This window comes from Capricornis sumatraensis, chromosome 13 (assembly GCF_032405125.1).
Source record: "Capricornis sumatraensis isolate serow.1 chromosome 13, serow.2, whole genome shotgun sequence".
NCBI lineage: Eukaryota > Metazoa > Chordata > Mammalia > Artiodactyla > Bovidae > Capricornis > Capricornis sumatraensis.
The window spans coordinates 53,352,080-53,366,958 of NC_091081.1; the positions used below are offsets into that span (position 1 = coordinate 53,352,080).

General features: G+C 35.3%; 1 protein-coding gene across 1 annotated transcript in view; it reads right to left on the reverse strand.

Moving 5' to 3' along the window:
- The window catches only part of THEMIS (thymocyte selection associated), a 341,081-nt gene that overhangs the window by 81,681 nt on the left and 244,521 nt on the right, over nt 1-14,879 (reverse strand). The window contains exons 6-9 of the mRNA XM_068984949.1: nt 5,838-5,960; nt 3,257-3,441; nt 2,635-2,771; nt 621-859 (exon numbers count right to left, since the gene is read on the reverse strand). Coding sequence (XP_068841050.1) covers nt 621-859; nt 2,635-2,771; nt 3,257-3,441; nt 5,838-5,960 — 684 coding nt within the window. The remainder of the gene's footprint in view (nt 1-620; nt 860-2,634; nt 2,772-3,256; nt 3,442-5,837; nt 5,961-14,879) is intronic.

The following is a 14,879-nucleotide window of genomic DNA, read 5'->3' on the forward strand; positions in this document are numbered from 1 at the left end:
ACAAGCTGTAGTTTAAGTTTGCTTCAACTACTTACAAAGTATATCATTTTGGACATGTTATTTAATGTCAAATGAACTTTTTCTTCAAAAATTTAAACAATGCTATCAAATTCATACTGTATCTAAGGACAACAAATAAAATGATGTGTGAAGACAGAAAGCTTAATATCCATTATTAATTGATGCTCAAAAATTTAATATAACTGCACCCAGTCTTCCTACTTCCACCCCAACCATCTCTGTTTCTTTTTATATTCTCTGTCTTGGTGGATGAGCACACTTTACACTGGGGAGAATGACACAACAATAATGAGCCAGATTTTCACAGACTAGCAATTTTGAATCCTAAGTGAGAACCCAGAATATTTTGGGGGTAGCAATAAGAATTTTAAGAAGAGACATATAAAAGTGTCGATTTAAAAACTGTCACTATTGCAGAAGCTACATGATATGTGAGATCCTGGAAGGGTAGTTTTCTGTAACTGTCATAATATTACTCAATATATCTATAATATAGCAGGTACTCAATCATTCCTGTTGAATGGATCATTGAATATATTTAGTTCTCAAATGACTTTGGTTCATTTAGGCTTCATGGATAGTATAACTCATAATCATACCTGTGCTTTTATTTATTTTTCTAATGAGTTTTACTACAGTCATCAATGCTTTTTCCCGTCTGCTGAAGTTACTCGTGAGAACATTGCGATCCTGATCCGTGAGTAGCCTGTGTGGGAATCCCACTAGGAATTCTGCTGAACTTTCAAAGTATGGGCGATATAGTACTGCCTCAATAAATTCTGCGGCCAGTAGAAAGTCCATGGTGAAGTCTCGTTCAGTTTCAGAAGAATAGAATGAGCTAAAGGAAGGACACAAAGTTAGCTGCACGAGTTACAAAATACTTCATTTAAACACAAATTAAACTCTAAATGTGTCTTTTCTCCCATGTTTCTTAGGAATTTTATGCTCTTTATTAAATAGTTGACTGAACCGAACCTACAGTTTCAGTATAGTGTAATTAATCCTCACACTATCTTCTACATTGTGCCTACATTAGCTGAAGACTCTAAGTGAAAGTAAAGTCACTCATTAATGTTCGAATCTTTGCTACCCCAAGGACTGTAGCCTACCAGGCTCTTTCCTTCATGGGATTTTCCAGGCAAGGGTACTGGAGTGGGTTGCCATTTCTTTCTCCAGGGGATCTTTCCCATCCAGCGGGCGAACCCGTGTCTCCTGCATTACAGGCAGACGTTTTACCCTCTGAGCCACCAGGGAAGAATCTATTACATAGCAACAGAGATGGCAAAACTTTGAATCACAATTTTTAAAAATTGTAGCATCTTAACCAACTCTTACTTCCACTAATTTATTCTTGGTGCTTTCTCATCGTGTTTCTCCTATATCTAATTTCTGTGGCACTAATGTCTACTGTCACTTGTTTTTCACAAACATAGTTCAGGGGCTGGATACTATGAACCAGTATAATAAATAGGTTATCGAATGGCAATTTCTGAAAATTCTTCAACAACATACATAATTGGCTCATGTTTACTGTGTGTATATGCTTATATAATTGCTCCTAATTCCTAGAAAATAAGAAGTGGACTAGAAATTTGCCACAGTAATCAAATCACCTTCTTGAATAGGACATAACAGGGGCCAAGGCCAGAGGACAAACAAACAACAGATAGTTTCCCTTGAGTTCATCTAATTTAAAGACTTAAATGGCATGCTCAATTCTCTCTTGCAGAAAACAACCATAAAAACTGAATAAAATATTAAAAACATGTTCTATGATGTCAGAGTGGACAACAATACTGAGAAATCATGAGTTCAAAATTTAAGAAAAAAGGTATGATAGTCTGAAAATTTACATGTTGAAGTTCATACTAAAGAGGAAGAGAGACTAGAGTGCAGATTTTCTCTCTCTCTCTCTCCTCCATGTGAAGACACAGATGCCATGATGCAAGAAGGCAGTCATCTGCAAGCCAGATAGAAGGCCCTCAGCTGAAGTTGACCATGCTGGCACCCTAGTTCTGAACTTAAAGCCTCCAGAATTTTGAGAAAATAAATTTCTGTGATGTAAACCAACTAATTTATAGTATTTGGTGATGGCAGCTCAAGTTCCTAATAAGAAGGGAAGACTCAAGGCAATGATTGATTTTGAGAGGTATTGCTCTAATGTTGACATGATGAGAAGAGTCTTTGATAACACTGTAGAGGTGAGAGAAGAAACATCACAGTTAGTGATGAACTATATTAATAAATAAGACTCTACACACACAGAGAAACATACAAAAAAATACCAAGCCATTGAAAATCACTGGGTAAGTTTTTTTCTTTAAAACCAGAAAAAGAATTAAATATTAAAGGAAAACAATTAAGAAATTGGTCTACACTGAAAACTTTTCAAATTAAGGAGACATCATTGAAAGAGTGTACTGACAAGTATTAACTAAGAAAAGCTGCATTCAAGATATACAACTGATATGTGACTCTTAGGTGAACTGCAAATAAAAATGGAAAAACCATTTCCTGATATTATGGTAAATATGAGCAATGAACATTTGAGGCAACCAAAACTTTGCCAGAAAAAACAGAGTTTAGTTACATCAGATAAAGCAATTCTCTTACACATCACTGAACTTCGGTTTTGCCACATCAACGGCAGCTTGATGGGCCGCCCACATCTTGAAGATGGCTGTGTCCTCATCTGTGTCATACTGAGGAATACCACTGGTAGTGGAAACTATCTTTCTGGATTGTAGATACTGTAGAATGAATAAGATTTATGTCATTAAAAGATTTTAAATTAAATTAAAATACATTTAATTACCAGTATCATGAATTCCTGAAAAAGAACATGTGACACACTCATCCAGCTGATTGTTCACAAATGAAATTTATTTTCAGAATAGATATTAACACTTAAAGATGTCATTTAACTTTGTTTGCTTTGTAGAAAGATTTATGGTGTTCTGTTTGCCGAGGCAAACATAATTTGGTGATTATTACATGTATTCTATTGAAAAATGTTTTTATAAATACAATTATGCTAATTTGCTATTAACTATTTAGGATCACTTCAAAACACTAAGCAGAACGATTAGAGGGGGAAGGGACAAAGCTCTAACATAATTTCAAATGCATATAAATGTGAAGTTTAATCTATTTTTAAATCATAAATCCCAACAGAAGAACTTCATTCAGTTTTTTCATTCATTCCATTCATAAAAATATCATTACATTCTTTTACCTTATAAAACCTGTTGTATATATCCATAGCTTGTGGATAGGCTGCACGACATTCCTCAACTGAATAACAGAAGTTAGATCTGTACTCCTCTCGAGACAGTAACTCTACCTTATATGGCAAATTCCCCAAAAACTCAGATTCAATTGCAGCAAGGAAATACATAATAACCACATAGTAGCTAATGCCTGTAAAAAAATAAGATGGAGACATCTGGAGCCATTAACTATCTATACAAACTAGGAGTTAACCAAATGACTAATGCTTAATCTATATAATTTATCTTCTTTATTCTCCAAACTATCATGTTGAATTTATTGGCTCTAGGAAATACATATGATTATGACAACTTAGGGTTAATCACAGTCAAGAAAGTTTCTATTAGGGGCACATTTTGGATACAGGAAGTTGTATATGAATCTACTCAGTTCAATCCAGTTCCAAATTATTTATGTCCTGTATTTATTTATCCCTTACATAGGAAGCAAATAATCAGATTTGGCTCAGGAAAATATTTACTTCAGTTTGGGTATATATGTAGATGATATTTGTGGAGATTCTTTGCCTAGACTGAGGAAGAAATTTCGATATAACCATCTTGTTCTATCTCAGCTCTCTTAAGGATGGTTCTAAATCCCAACCAAATCTCTTCCCAAACAACCTTGAATACATTTTCTCATTTTCAGTTTGACTTTCTTCCGGTTCTTGAGGCTAATTCATTTCTACCAAGTCCTCACTCTAGTACATTCTGTTTTTGGACTATTTATCTACTTCTTAATTCCTCGGTTCATTTTGTCTACCAGGATTCTGGCAGCTCCTGGTCCACGGTTATTCTTAGGCTTACTCCTCAGCCAGGATTTGGTCACAGGCATGACTCCACACCTTCTGCTAATGAAGCACATCCTTCCACATTCCTGCTTGACAATAAGAGAACTATTTTGATTGTTAATCTAAATGTCAAGCAGAAGCCAGATACTGGTGATACAAAACATAAGGGAGAAGACACAATTGATAGGTATTTCAAGGAATATTTTCAAGCCTTTTGATGACAAGTCATTTTCTCATTAGATGAAACCTGGTGTACTAGTTGACATCATTTCACTTATTTCTACTTTTAGCCTTAATTTTCACCTTTGAGGGGACGATTCTCAGTATAAACTTTACTTTGGACTAGAAGAATTTTGTTCATTGCCAAGTACAATCTTTATTTTGAAATGTACATTTATAAGTTGACTTTTCCAAAACTTTGTACCTAATGAAGATTTATTTCTGCATAAACCAATCAGAAGGAGCAGATATGCTAGGTGTCCCCTACAGTGAAATTGGTCTTTAGGGCATGAAACGTCTTGCAATTGAAATAATAAATCATTATTAAATTCTTGCTGTTTTTTCAAATTAGGGGTTTAGGGAGGAAAACTTAAGTGATTAAGGAAATGAATTGAGAGAGAAAGATGAATGTTTAGACTTCCTATTACTAACTTTGTGATAAAAAGTAAATTACTCAACCTCTTTCACTTCTTCTTGATTATCTGTATTATGAGAATATTAATTTAAGATCAGGGCAAAAGTTGAATTAAATCTCTCTACATGGCTAAAGTGAGGTTCTGGAATATGTAAGTGTGAAATAATAGCTAGTTGTAGAAGAAACTAGGAGTGGATGGAATATGCAATAGAAAATTTGAAATACTAGGTACTTGAAAGTATCATTTTCTTCTTTCAGTTCAGTTCAGTTCAGTCACTCAGTCGTGTCCGACTCTTTGCGACCCCATGAATCGCAACACGCCAGGCCTCCCTGTCCATCACCATCTCCGGAGTTCACTCAGACTCACGTCCATCGAGTCCGTGATGCCATCCAGCCATCTCATCCTCTGTCGTCCCCTTCTCCTCCTGCCCCCAATCCCTCCCAGCATCAAAGTCTTTTCCAATGAGTCAACTCTTCGCATGAGGTGGCCAAAGTACTGGAGTTTCAGCTTTAGCATCATTCCTTCCAAAGAAATCCCAGGGCTGATCTCCTTCAGAATAGACTGGTTGGATCTCCTTGTAGTCCAAGGGACTCTCAAGAGTCTTCTCCAACACCACAGTTCAAAAGCATCAATTCTTCGGAGCTCAGCTTTCTTCACAGTCCAGTATCTATCTAAAATTAACGATGGCTTCCCAGGTGGTGCAGTGATAAAGGATCCACCAGCAAATGCAAGAGATGGCAAGAGATGGGGGTTCAATCCCTGGGTCAAGAAGATCCCCTGGAGTAGGAAATGGAAATCCGTTCCAGTATTCTTGCTTGGACAGAGAAGCCTGGTGGGCTACAGTCCATGAGGTCTCAAAGAGTTGGACACGACTGAGCACATGCCCACATCTCTGACACAAAATGACAATGTCTCTTTAATTTAGATATCACCATAGCAGAGTTATCATTCATGTTTTTTTTTTTAATTGATCATCTCCTGGGAGATTGCACAGAAAATTGTATATATTTACAAAGGAAATATTGAGATTTAACCAAACTTAGCCTTCCCATAGAAAAGCAGAGGTAGCAAGGCCCAGAACCACAGATCAGTAAAAAAGCATGGTGAAATGTAACACTTACCTCCCCAGCCACTGTTGATAGATATGCAGCTAGAGACTCCAGACTCATAAGCACACCGTGAACTATTGGGAGGCTCTGAAAATCTATCTACAGAGTAAACAGGGCAGGTGAAAAGAGTTAAACCTTGAATAGAAAGTCATAAGAAAGAAAAACACTCATATGCTCCCTTCCAAAGAGTAAGAAGAGGGTTATTCCTGCTAATGATATGGTGTATTCATATGAACAGCATTTCATTCACTTTGAAAGCTCAAAGCTTCTCAGAAATTCGAGCCTGTACAGACCCTTTCTTACATTTTTTTCTGTTTTTTTTTAATTTTTCTTTATTATTTTCTTTATACCATATTTATTTTCTTTACCAACACCTTCTTGACTAAGCTGGACCTGCAGAGTGTTTCACAAGGCAGTCTCTATGGGTCCTTCTTTTCTTCCTAAATCAATAAAGACTTCATTGCAATAATTCAAATGTGCAAAGGTGTTTTTTCTTTTTTTCTAATGAAGGCACCACTTTCTAGTCCTTGGTTCATTCCAGACTCCATCTAGTAACATCCAAAGAAGACAATTTAAAAAAGCATTTCATGAGAATGGGAAGCTGATTCAGTTCCAGAATCTCAGTAATAAGACAACTGATTGAAGAACTAGTGAGAGCACAATACAGATGGAAAAATTCACCCCAACTGAGGCAGAAAGGAGAGAAGCTTTCTCCCTTTCTCAGAGAGGATGCTGAGTTTTGAGCATCACACTTGACTCCCCATCCTACTTGTTTAAGTGCAGGTAGAGAGTGCTGCGTTCTGGACCAGTTCCTCCCTGTTTTCAGCCCTTTTTTCCTGCCTGAACCTAACAACTAACAGGAAAGAGACTGTGCAGTGAGGGCTATATCTTATTACTCTTTCCACTAATATTTATGAGGCAAAGCCCAGGCTTTTAAGGGAAAATATGTTCCTTACCTTAGTTTATGTGAAACCTCACTCTGGATTTCATAGCTAAAAGAAATTCTGTCTTATTTCCTATAAAAAGCTCACCCCATGAAACAGAGTTATTTATAGTGTCACATTTATCTGAGAAGCCTCACAGCGTTTGTAAAAAACAAGATTTTTTTTCATCTAGAAGGGAATATTTCTTCTTCAAACAATAAGCTTTTTCAGTTTACAGGAATTTATTTTAAAGGCTGCAGGAATTAATGTTTAAACCAGGAAGTCTATGAAATGTAAAGCAAAGGTGTGACAAATAACTTTACTAATTAAAAGAAGTATTTGATTAGATATTATGAAAGCCTGAGTACTTAAAGATAAACGATTATATTGACTCTATTGGTTATATTGACTGAATGCATGAGCATTCAGACAGTAACACTTAAATAGATTAGCTGCAATGCTACTCCTAGTATCAAAGAAAGAGAAAAGCAATTTTCCTAGGGAATAATTCAAATGTGCATACCTGATTTAAATAGCCTTCCATGAAGTAAAGTCAATGCCCAAAATACATTGCCTGTATCATTTTTTCCAAATGAAGCAAAATATTTGTTTGATTCTGTTATAAGGATCTTATATATTCTTAGTCGATCCATATATTTCCAGGGATCAACAATTATCTTGTTATTCTCCACCGGAAATTCTGCTATGTCTCCATCAGTTTGGTCCCAAAAAGGTGGGTAGTTGTCATTTTCATGGGTGGTTGACCCTGGATCTGGGGCCAATCCCACAGAAGAAAAGCTCAGAAAGAGAAAAGTGGGGATCAGCAAAGAAGACCACATCCTCTAACTGCCTGTTGTACTTAAGCCTAAGTCTCAAACAAAAGCAAGTTATATAGCAGACGGGAGGTAGTCCTTGGGCCAACTAGAGAGTGATGAATATCTGAGCAGGTAATACACTGACCAACTAGAACCTGAATTAATGAGCAAATAGATGAGCGTCTGCCAATATAGATTTAGTGATTAAAACTGTTAAAGGCTATTGCAAAACACTTCAAATAAATCATTTGCACAGATCATTTTTTGCTCATAGGCAATTATTTCCTATGGCTTAAATTACATAAACATTGTCAGTTTTTCTAAAATATTGTATTAAATTTAACCCAAACACTTTCATTGTTTTCCAGTTTTATTGGGAAACAATTGGCATACATGTTTGCCTAAACTTAAGCATACACCGTTATAGTTTGATTTACACGTATTGTAAAATGATTATCACAATAGTTTCAGCTATCCATCTTCCCACCTAAATACAATAAAAAGAAAAGAAAGACAAAAAGGGAAAACATTTTTCTTGTGATGAGAACTGTTAGGATTTACTGTCTTCACAATTTTTTAATATATTATATAGCACTGTTAGCTATAGTTATCTTGTTGTACATTACATCCCTCATACTTATCTTGTAACTGGAAGTTTGTACTTTCTGTCCAGTTTCCTTCTGTTCTCTATCCTCCCAACTGCCTCATCTGGTAACCACAAGTATGAGCTCCTTTTCTACAGTTGGTCAGTTCAGTTGCTGTCATGACCAACTCTTTCCAACCCTATGAGCTGCAGCATGCCAGGCTTCCATGTCTATCACCAACTCCTGGAGCTTGCTCAAACTCATGTCCATTGAGTTGGGGATGCCATCCAACCACCTAATCTTCTGTCATCCCCTTCTCCTCCTGCCTTCAATCTTTCCCAGTGTCAGGGTCTTTTCCAATGAGTCAGTTCTTTACATCAGGTGGCCAAAGTATTGGAGTTTCAACTTCAGCATCAGTTCTTCCAATGAATATTCAGAACTGATTTCCTTTGGGATTGACTGGTTTGATCTCCTTTCAGTCCAAGGGACTCTCAAGAGTCTTCTCCAACACCACAGTTCAAAAGCATCAGTTCTTCAGCACTCAGCTTTCTTTATAGTCCAACTCTCACATTCACAAGTGACTACTGGAAAAACCATAGCTTTAACTAGTTGGACCTTTGTTGGTGAAGTAATGTCTCTTCTTTTCGATGTGCTAAGTTTGTCATATCTTTTCTTCCAAGGAGCAAGTGTCTTTTATTCATGGCTTCAGTCACCATCTGCAGTGATTTTGGAGCCCAAAATATAAAGTCTGTCACTATTTCCATTGTTTCCCCATCTATTTCCCATGAAGTGATGAGACCAGATGTCATGATCTTAGTCTTCTGAATGTTGAGTTCTAAGCCAGCTTTTTCACTCTCCTCTTTCCCTTTCCTCAAGAGGCTCTTTAGATCCTCTTCACTTTCTGACATAAGAGTGGTAACATTTGTGTATCTAGGGTTATTGATATTTCTTCTAGTAATCTTGATTCCAGCTTGTGCTTCATTCAATCTGGCATTTCGCATGATGTACTCTGCATACAAGTTAAATAAGCGGGTGATAATATACAGCCCTGACGTACTCTTTTCCCAATTTGAAACCAGTCTGTTGATCCATGTCCGGTTCTAACTATTGCTTCGTGACCTGCATACAGATTTCTCAGGAAGCAGGTAAAGTGGTCTGGTGTTCCCAACTCTTTACAAATTTTCCAGTTTGTTGTGATCCACACAGTCAAAGGTTTTGATGTAGTCAGTAAAGCAGTAGTAGAGGTTTTTCTGGAACTCTCTCTATGAGAACTATGAATACTTTTTCTACCAGTATTTTTTTTTCTTTCAGATTTTGGATATAAGTGAGATCATACAGTATTTGTCTTTCTCTGCTTTATTTCACTTAGCATAATGCCTTAAAGGTCTTCTATCCATGTGGTAGCAAATGTTTGCATTTCTTTGCACTTTAAGGTTGAATAATATTCCATCGTATGTATTTACCAGAACTTCGTTATCCTTTTATCCTTCCATGGACATTTAGATTTCCCTGTCTTGGCTATTGTAAACACCGCTGCTATGAAATTGGGGTTGCAGATATCTTTTCACTAGTGTTTTTGTTTCCCTTTGGATATACTTCTGGAAGTAGAATTGTTGGATCATATGGTAGCTCTATTTTTTATTTTTTGAAGTCCTTTCATAATGTTTTCTCTAGTGGCTGCACCAGTTTACCATCCCTGCTCCCTACAGTGCACAAGAGTGTCATTTTGTTCGTATTCAAGCCACCATTTGTTTTCTCTTGTCTTTTTGACAGTTCATATTCTAATAGTGTGAGGTGATAACTCATTTTGCTTTTCATTTGCATTTTCCTAATAATAGCAATAATGAGCTTTTATTTATGTACCTGTTGATCTTTTGTGCATCTTCTTTGCAGAAATGGCTATCTTTTTTTCTGAATTATATGAGTTGTTTTTATATTTTGAATATTAGTCACTTATCAGATACATGGATTGCAAATATTTTTTTCCCATTATGTACACTGTCTTCTCAATTTACTGATTGCTTCTGTGTTTTAGTTTGATGTTGTCTTGCTTGTTTATTTTTGAATTTGTTTCCTGTGCTTTCTGTATCATTTCAAAATAGTATTGACAAAACTCATATCAGTGTGCTTTGTTCCTATATTTTTTTAGAATTTTCTTCAAGGAGTTTCACGTTTTCAAGTATTACATTTAAGTCTTTGATTCAATTTGAGTTAATTTTTATAAGTTTGTAAGATATGGGTCCAGTTTCATCCTTTCACTCAAATTTATTCAGTTATCCCAATACTATTTATTGAAGACATTGCCTTTTTTGCATTGAGTATTCTTGGCTCCCTTGTCTGATCTTAGCTGAGTGACTATGCTTGGGCTTATTTCTGGACTCCCTATTCTGTTCCACTGGTCTATTTTTCTGTTTTTGTGTCAGTATCGTAAAGTTTTGATGATTATAGATTTAGAGTATAGCTTGAAATCAGGAAGTGTGATACCTTCTACTTTGTTACTCTTTCTCAGGTCTTTTTTGACTATTCTGCATCTTTCATGGTTCCATACAAATTTTAGGAATGCTTTTTCCTACTTCTGTTTAAAAATACCATTGGAATCTTGATAGGGTTTGCATTGAATTTATAGGTGGTTTATTTAAGTATCAACATTTTGACAGCATCATTTCTTCCACTCCATGAACATAGGGTATCTCTCCATTTATTTATTTGTTCTTTGATTATGTTCATCAATGTCTTACAATTTTCAGAGTAGAAATCTAGGCTAAATTTACTTCTATGCATTTTCATTTTTTATTGTACTGTTATAAATGGGATTGGATCTTTTATTTATTATTTAAAAAATTTTGTTGTTAGTGAATAGAGATGCTACTGAATTTTGTATGTTAATTTTAAGTCCCTTAACTTCATTGAATTCACTGTTTAGATTTGTCTTAGTCTCAGAAGTATAAGGATGAGGCTTCAGCCTCATGTCCATATTTTAGGATTCTCTCACTGCTGTCTTATTCCTAAATAGATGTTAGATGTTGTTGTGACAGAACTGCCTATGTCCCCCTCTTGGTGATCTCACTCTTCAATACTTCCATTTCTATGTAAGAGATATCTCCCAGGTGACACTAAACCCAACTCTGCCAAGAGGATAAAACCATATTTTTCCCCTTAGGACAGATTAGAAGATGAAACTTAAAGCTTCTCTATGATCCAGTACAGTTTGTAATGTACTTTTTTGTTGACTTGATAGCTTAGTGGTAGGGAGGAATGAGAACTAGCATTTCTTTACTTCTGATTACTTGTTAGGCTTTTTAAAATTATTGTTTCATGTAATTTTACAATTATTCTATTATCACTATTTTAAAGATTCCTGTCACTATTTTAGAGATTATAAAAACAGGGCCAAAAAAGATTTAGGCATATTGCTTGGTGCTTACATAGGGATAGAAATTATGGTTGTGTCTAAAATGTAGAGCTTTGTGTAGCGTACACGGAAGTCTTACCCTTCAGTTAGTATTGCTCTTGTATTGTCTAATGTATCTTCAGGAACAAGACTTGAAAATTAAAAAAAAAAAAACTTTTACATTTAATTTAATATATACATTATTACTTAACCTAAAATACAGTAACAAAAATTTTAGACATCTGGCATGCAATAAAAAATTTTCAGCAGGCCAAAATTAGTAAAACATGACCAATATTGGGAGAAAGAGCAACAAATAAAATCAACACAGAATGGAAAATAATTAGAATTATCAAATAAGAACTGAAATTAAGAGAAATAAATTTTATTGAATGTATAAACCCAGTCTAAGAAACTCAACAAAAAATAAAGACTATAACTGCCAAGGCACATTATAATCAAATTATAAATATCAAATTCAATCATAAAGAGAAAATTTTAAAATCTGCCACTACTAAAAAGTCACTGGAAACAGTAAAAGCAAGAGAGCAGCATCTGTAAATCACTTAAAAGAAAAAAAAAAAGACCTGCTTCCATACTCACAAAAAATGTTTTTCAAAAAATGAAATCTACCTAAAGACTTTTTAAAGCATACAAATTCTAAATCAATACATCATAAATAGATACTCACTACATGGAATTATTAAAGGATGTTCTTTGAATAGAATAAAATGATACCAGAAGACTACCAAACATAATAACTACATATATAAATATGAGATTTTTTTCTTAATATTATTTAAGTCTTTAAGATATTATTGACTTAAAAATAACTATTTTAATATTGCAGCATTTAAAACATGTGAAAGTAGAATCTATAACAATAATAGCATAAAGGGGAGAAATAAAAGTATGTCTATTATCCAGTCAAAGATTATAATACATAAAGGAACAAGAAAGAATGCTCCATTTTGCCACATGGACCTGGGAATTCTATCAAGAGTAATTAGGAAACAAATAAATAGATAAACAGTATCCAAATTGGAAAGGAAGAAATAAAATTATCTCCATTCTTTGATGATATAATCTCATATGTGGAATAAGAGAAAGAATCCACAGATTTCCACAAAATAGCTGATAGAACTAATAAACAAGTTCAGCAAAGTCATAGGATATAAAACCAAGACACAAAAATGAGATGTTTCTGTGCAGTTACAATAAGCAATCAGAAAAGAAAATTACTTACAATACTATCCAAAAGAATAAAATACTTATATTATTGTCCTCAGTCACTTAGTCAAGTCTGACTCTTCATGGCCCCATGGACTGTAGCCTGCCGGCCTTCTGTCCATGGAATTTTCCAGACAAGAATACTGGAGTAGGTGGCCATTTCTACTCCAGGGGATCTTTCCAACCCAGGGATCAAACCCATGTCTCTTATATCTCCTCCCTCGGCAGGCAGGTTCTTTACCACAATACAACCTAAAGTTAACTGAAAGAAGCTAAAGACTTGTATACTGAAAACAATAAAAAGTGCCTGAAATAAATTAAAGAAGAGGCAAATAAATGGAAAAATTTCTATTCATGAATTGGAAGACTTACTATTGTGAAGATGTCAAAACTATCCAAAATGATCTGTAAAATCCCAATGGCATTTAGTGCAAAAACAGAAAAATCCATCCTAAAATTCATCTGGAATCTGAAAGGACATTGACTATCCAAAACAATCTCAACAAAAGAACCAAGTTAGAGCCCTTATACTTCCTGATTTCAAGCCTTATTATAAAGCTATAATAATCAAAACAGCATGACACTAATATAAAAGACACATAGATGAATGGAACAAAACAAAAACCCCAAATGAACATTTATGGTCAAATGATCTTCAGCAAGGTTTCTAAGATTATTCAATGGGAAAAAGACACTCTTTTCAAATCCTTGTATGTGGAAAATTGGATACCCACATGCAAAAGAATAAAGGTGGATCCTTACACCATTTACAAAAATTAACTCAAAATGGAGCAAAGATCTAAAAGTAAGAGCTTAAAATAAAATTCTTAGAAGAAAATGTTTGGCAAAACTTCATGACATTGTATTTGGCAATGATTTATTGGCTATGTCATCTATTTTATTCACAACACTTCTGATACCAAATATGTAGGTTTTTTTCTCATACCAATCAATTCTTCAACTGAGTATTCTATAATGTAATTCAATTTTGACACTAACTACCCAGAGTTAACTGAAGACTCTATTGGTTTAAGAGCTCGGTCCCACAAAACTTCTCAGATCAGATGCCAGTCATAAGATCAGACCCCTAGGTTACTCACTCTTCTGTTTAACTTGACTATGAAGTTGGAGGTGTTTCCACAATCTACCTCTATCAGGCCCAATAATTAGTTAGAATGGCTTGCAGAATTCGGGAAGGTGCTTTATTTACTATGGCACCCCACTCCAGTACTCGCCTGGAAAATCCCATGGACGTAGGAGCATGGTAGGCTGCAGTCCATGGGGTCGCTAAGTCAGACACGACTGAGCAACTTTACCTTCACTTTTCACTTTCATGCACTGGAGAAGGAAAAGGCACCCCACAACAGTGTTCTTGCCTGGAGAATCCCAGGACAGGGGAGCCTGGTGAGCTGCTGTCTATGGGGTCACACAGAGTCGGAAATGACTGAAGCGACTTAGCAGCAGCAGCAGCAGCAGCAGCAGCATAGGTCTGTTATAAAGAATAAAGCTCAGGAAGTAACAATGGAAAGATACACAAAAGGCAGGGTGAGGGAAGTAGAGTTCCCATGTCCTTTCTGTGCTTATACCTTTCCCAGTACTTCTATGTTTTCACTGAGCTGGGAACTCATTTAGGACTTTTTGGAGGGATTTGAGTGCATAGAATTTATTGATGAAATTACTGGCCAATAGCAGTTAATTTAATCTCCCATCCTTGGAGGTTGAGGATAGGACTGAAAGTTCTCAGTTTCCAATCAGAACTAGGACTTTCTGCTAACCATCCCCATCCTAAAGCTATTGAAGTCTCCAAGAAACATTGTATTAGAATGAAAGAGAATCTTATCATGTATCACTTAAGAAATTCCAAGGATGTTAGTGTCTTTATTTCAGAAATCAAGAACAAAGCCCAAGTATCTTTCTATGACATCATACTATAATATGAAACATAGAAACAAAATAAAAAATACTCAAATCAAACTCCTAGAGATAAAAACTGCCATGTATGAGATGACAAATATACAACCAATTAGATAAACAACAGGTGATATTAACAACCAATTAGTGCTGAAGGAAGATTAGTAAACTTGAAGACATAACAATAATAACAAAAGAGC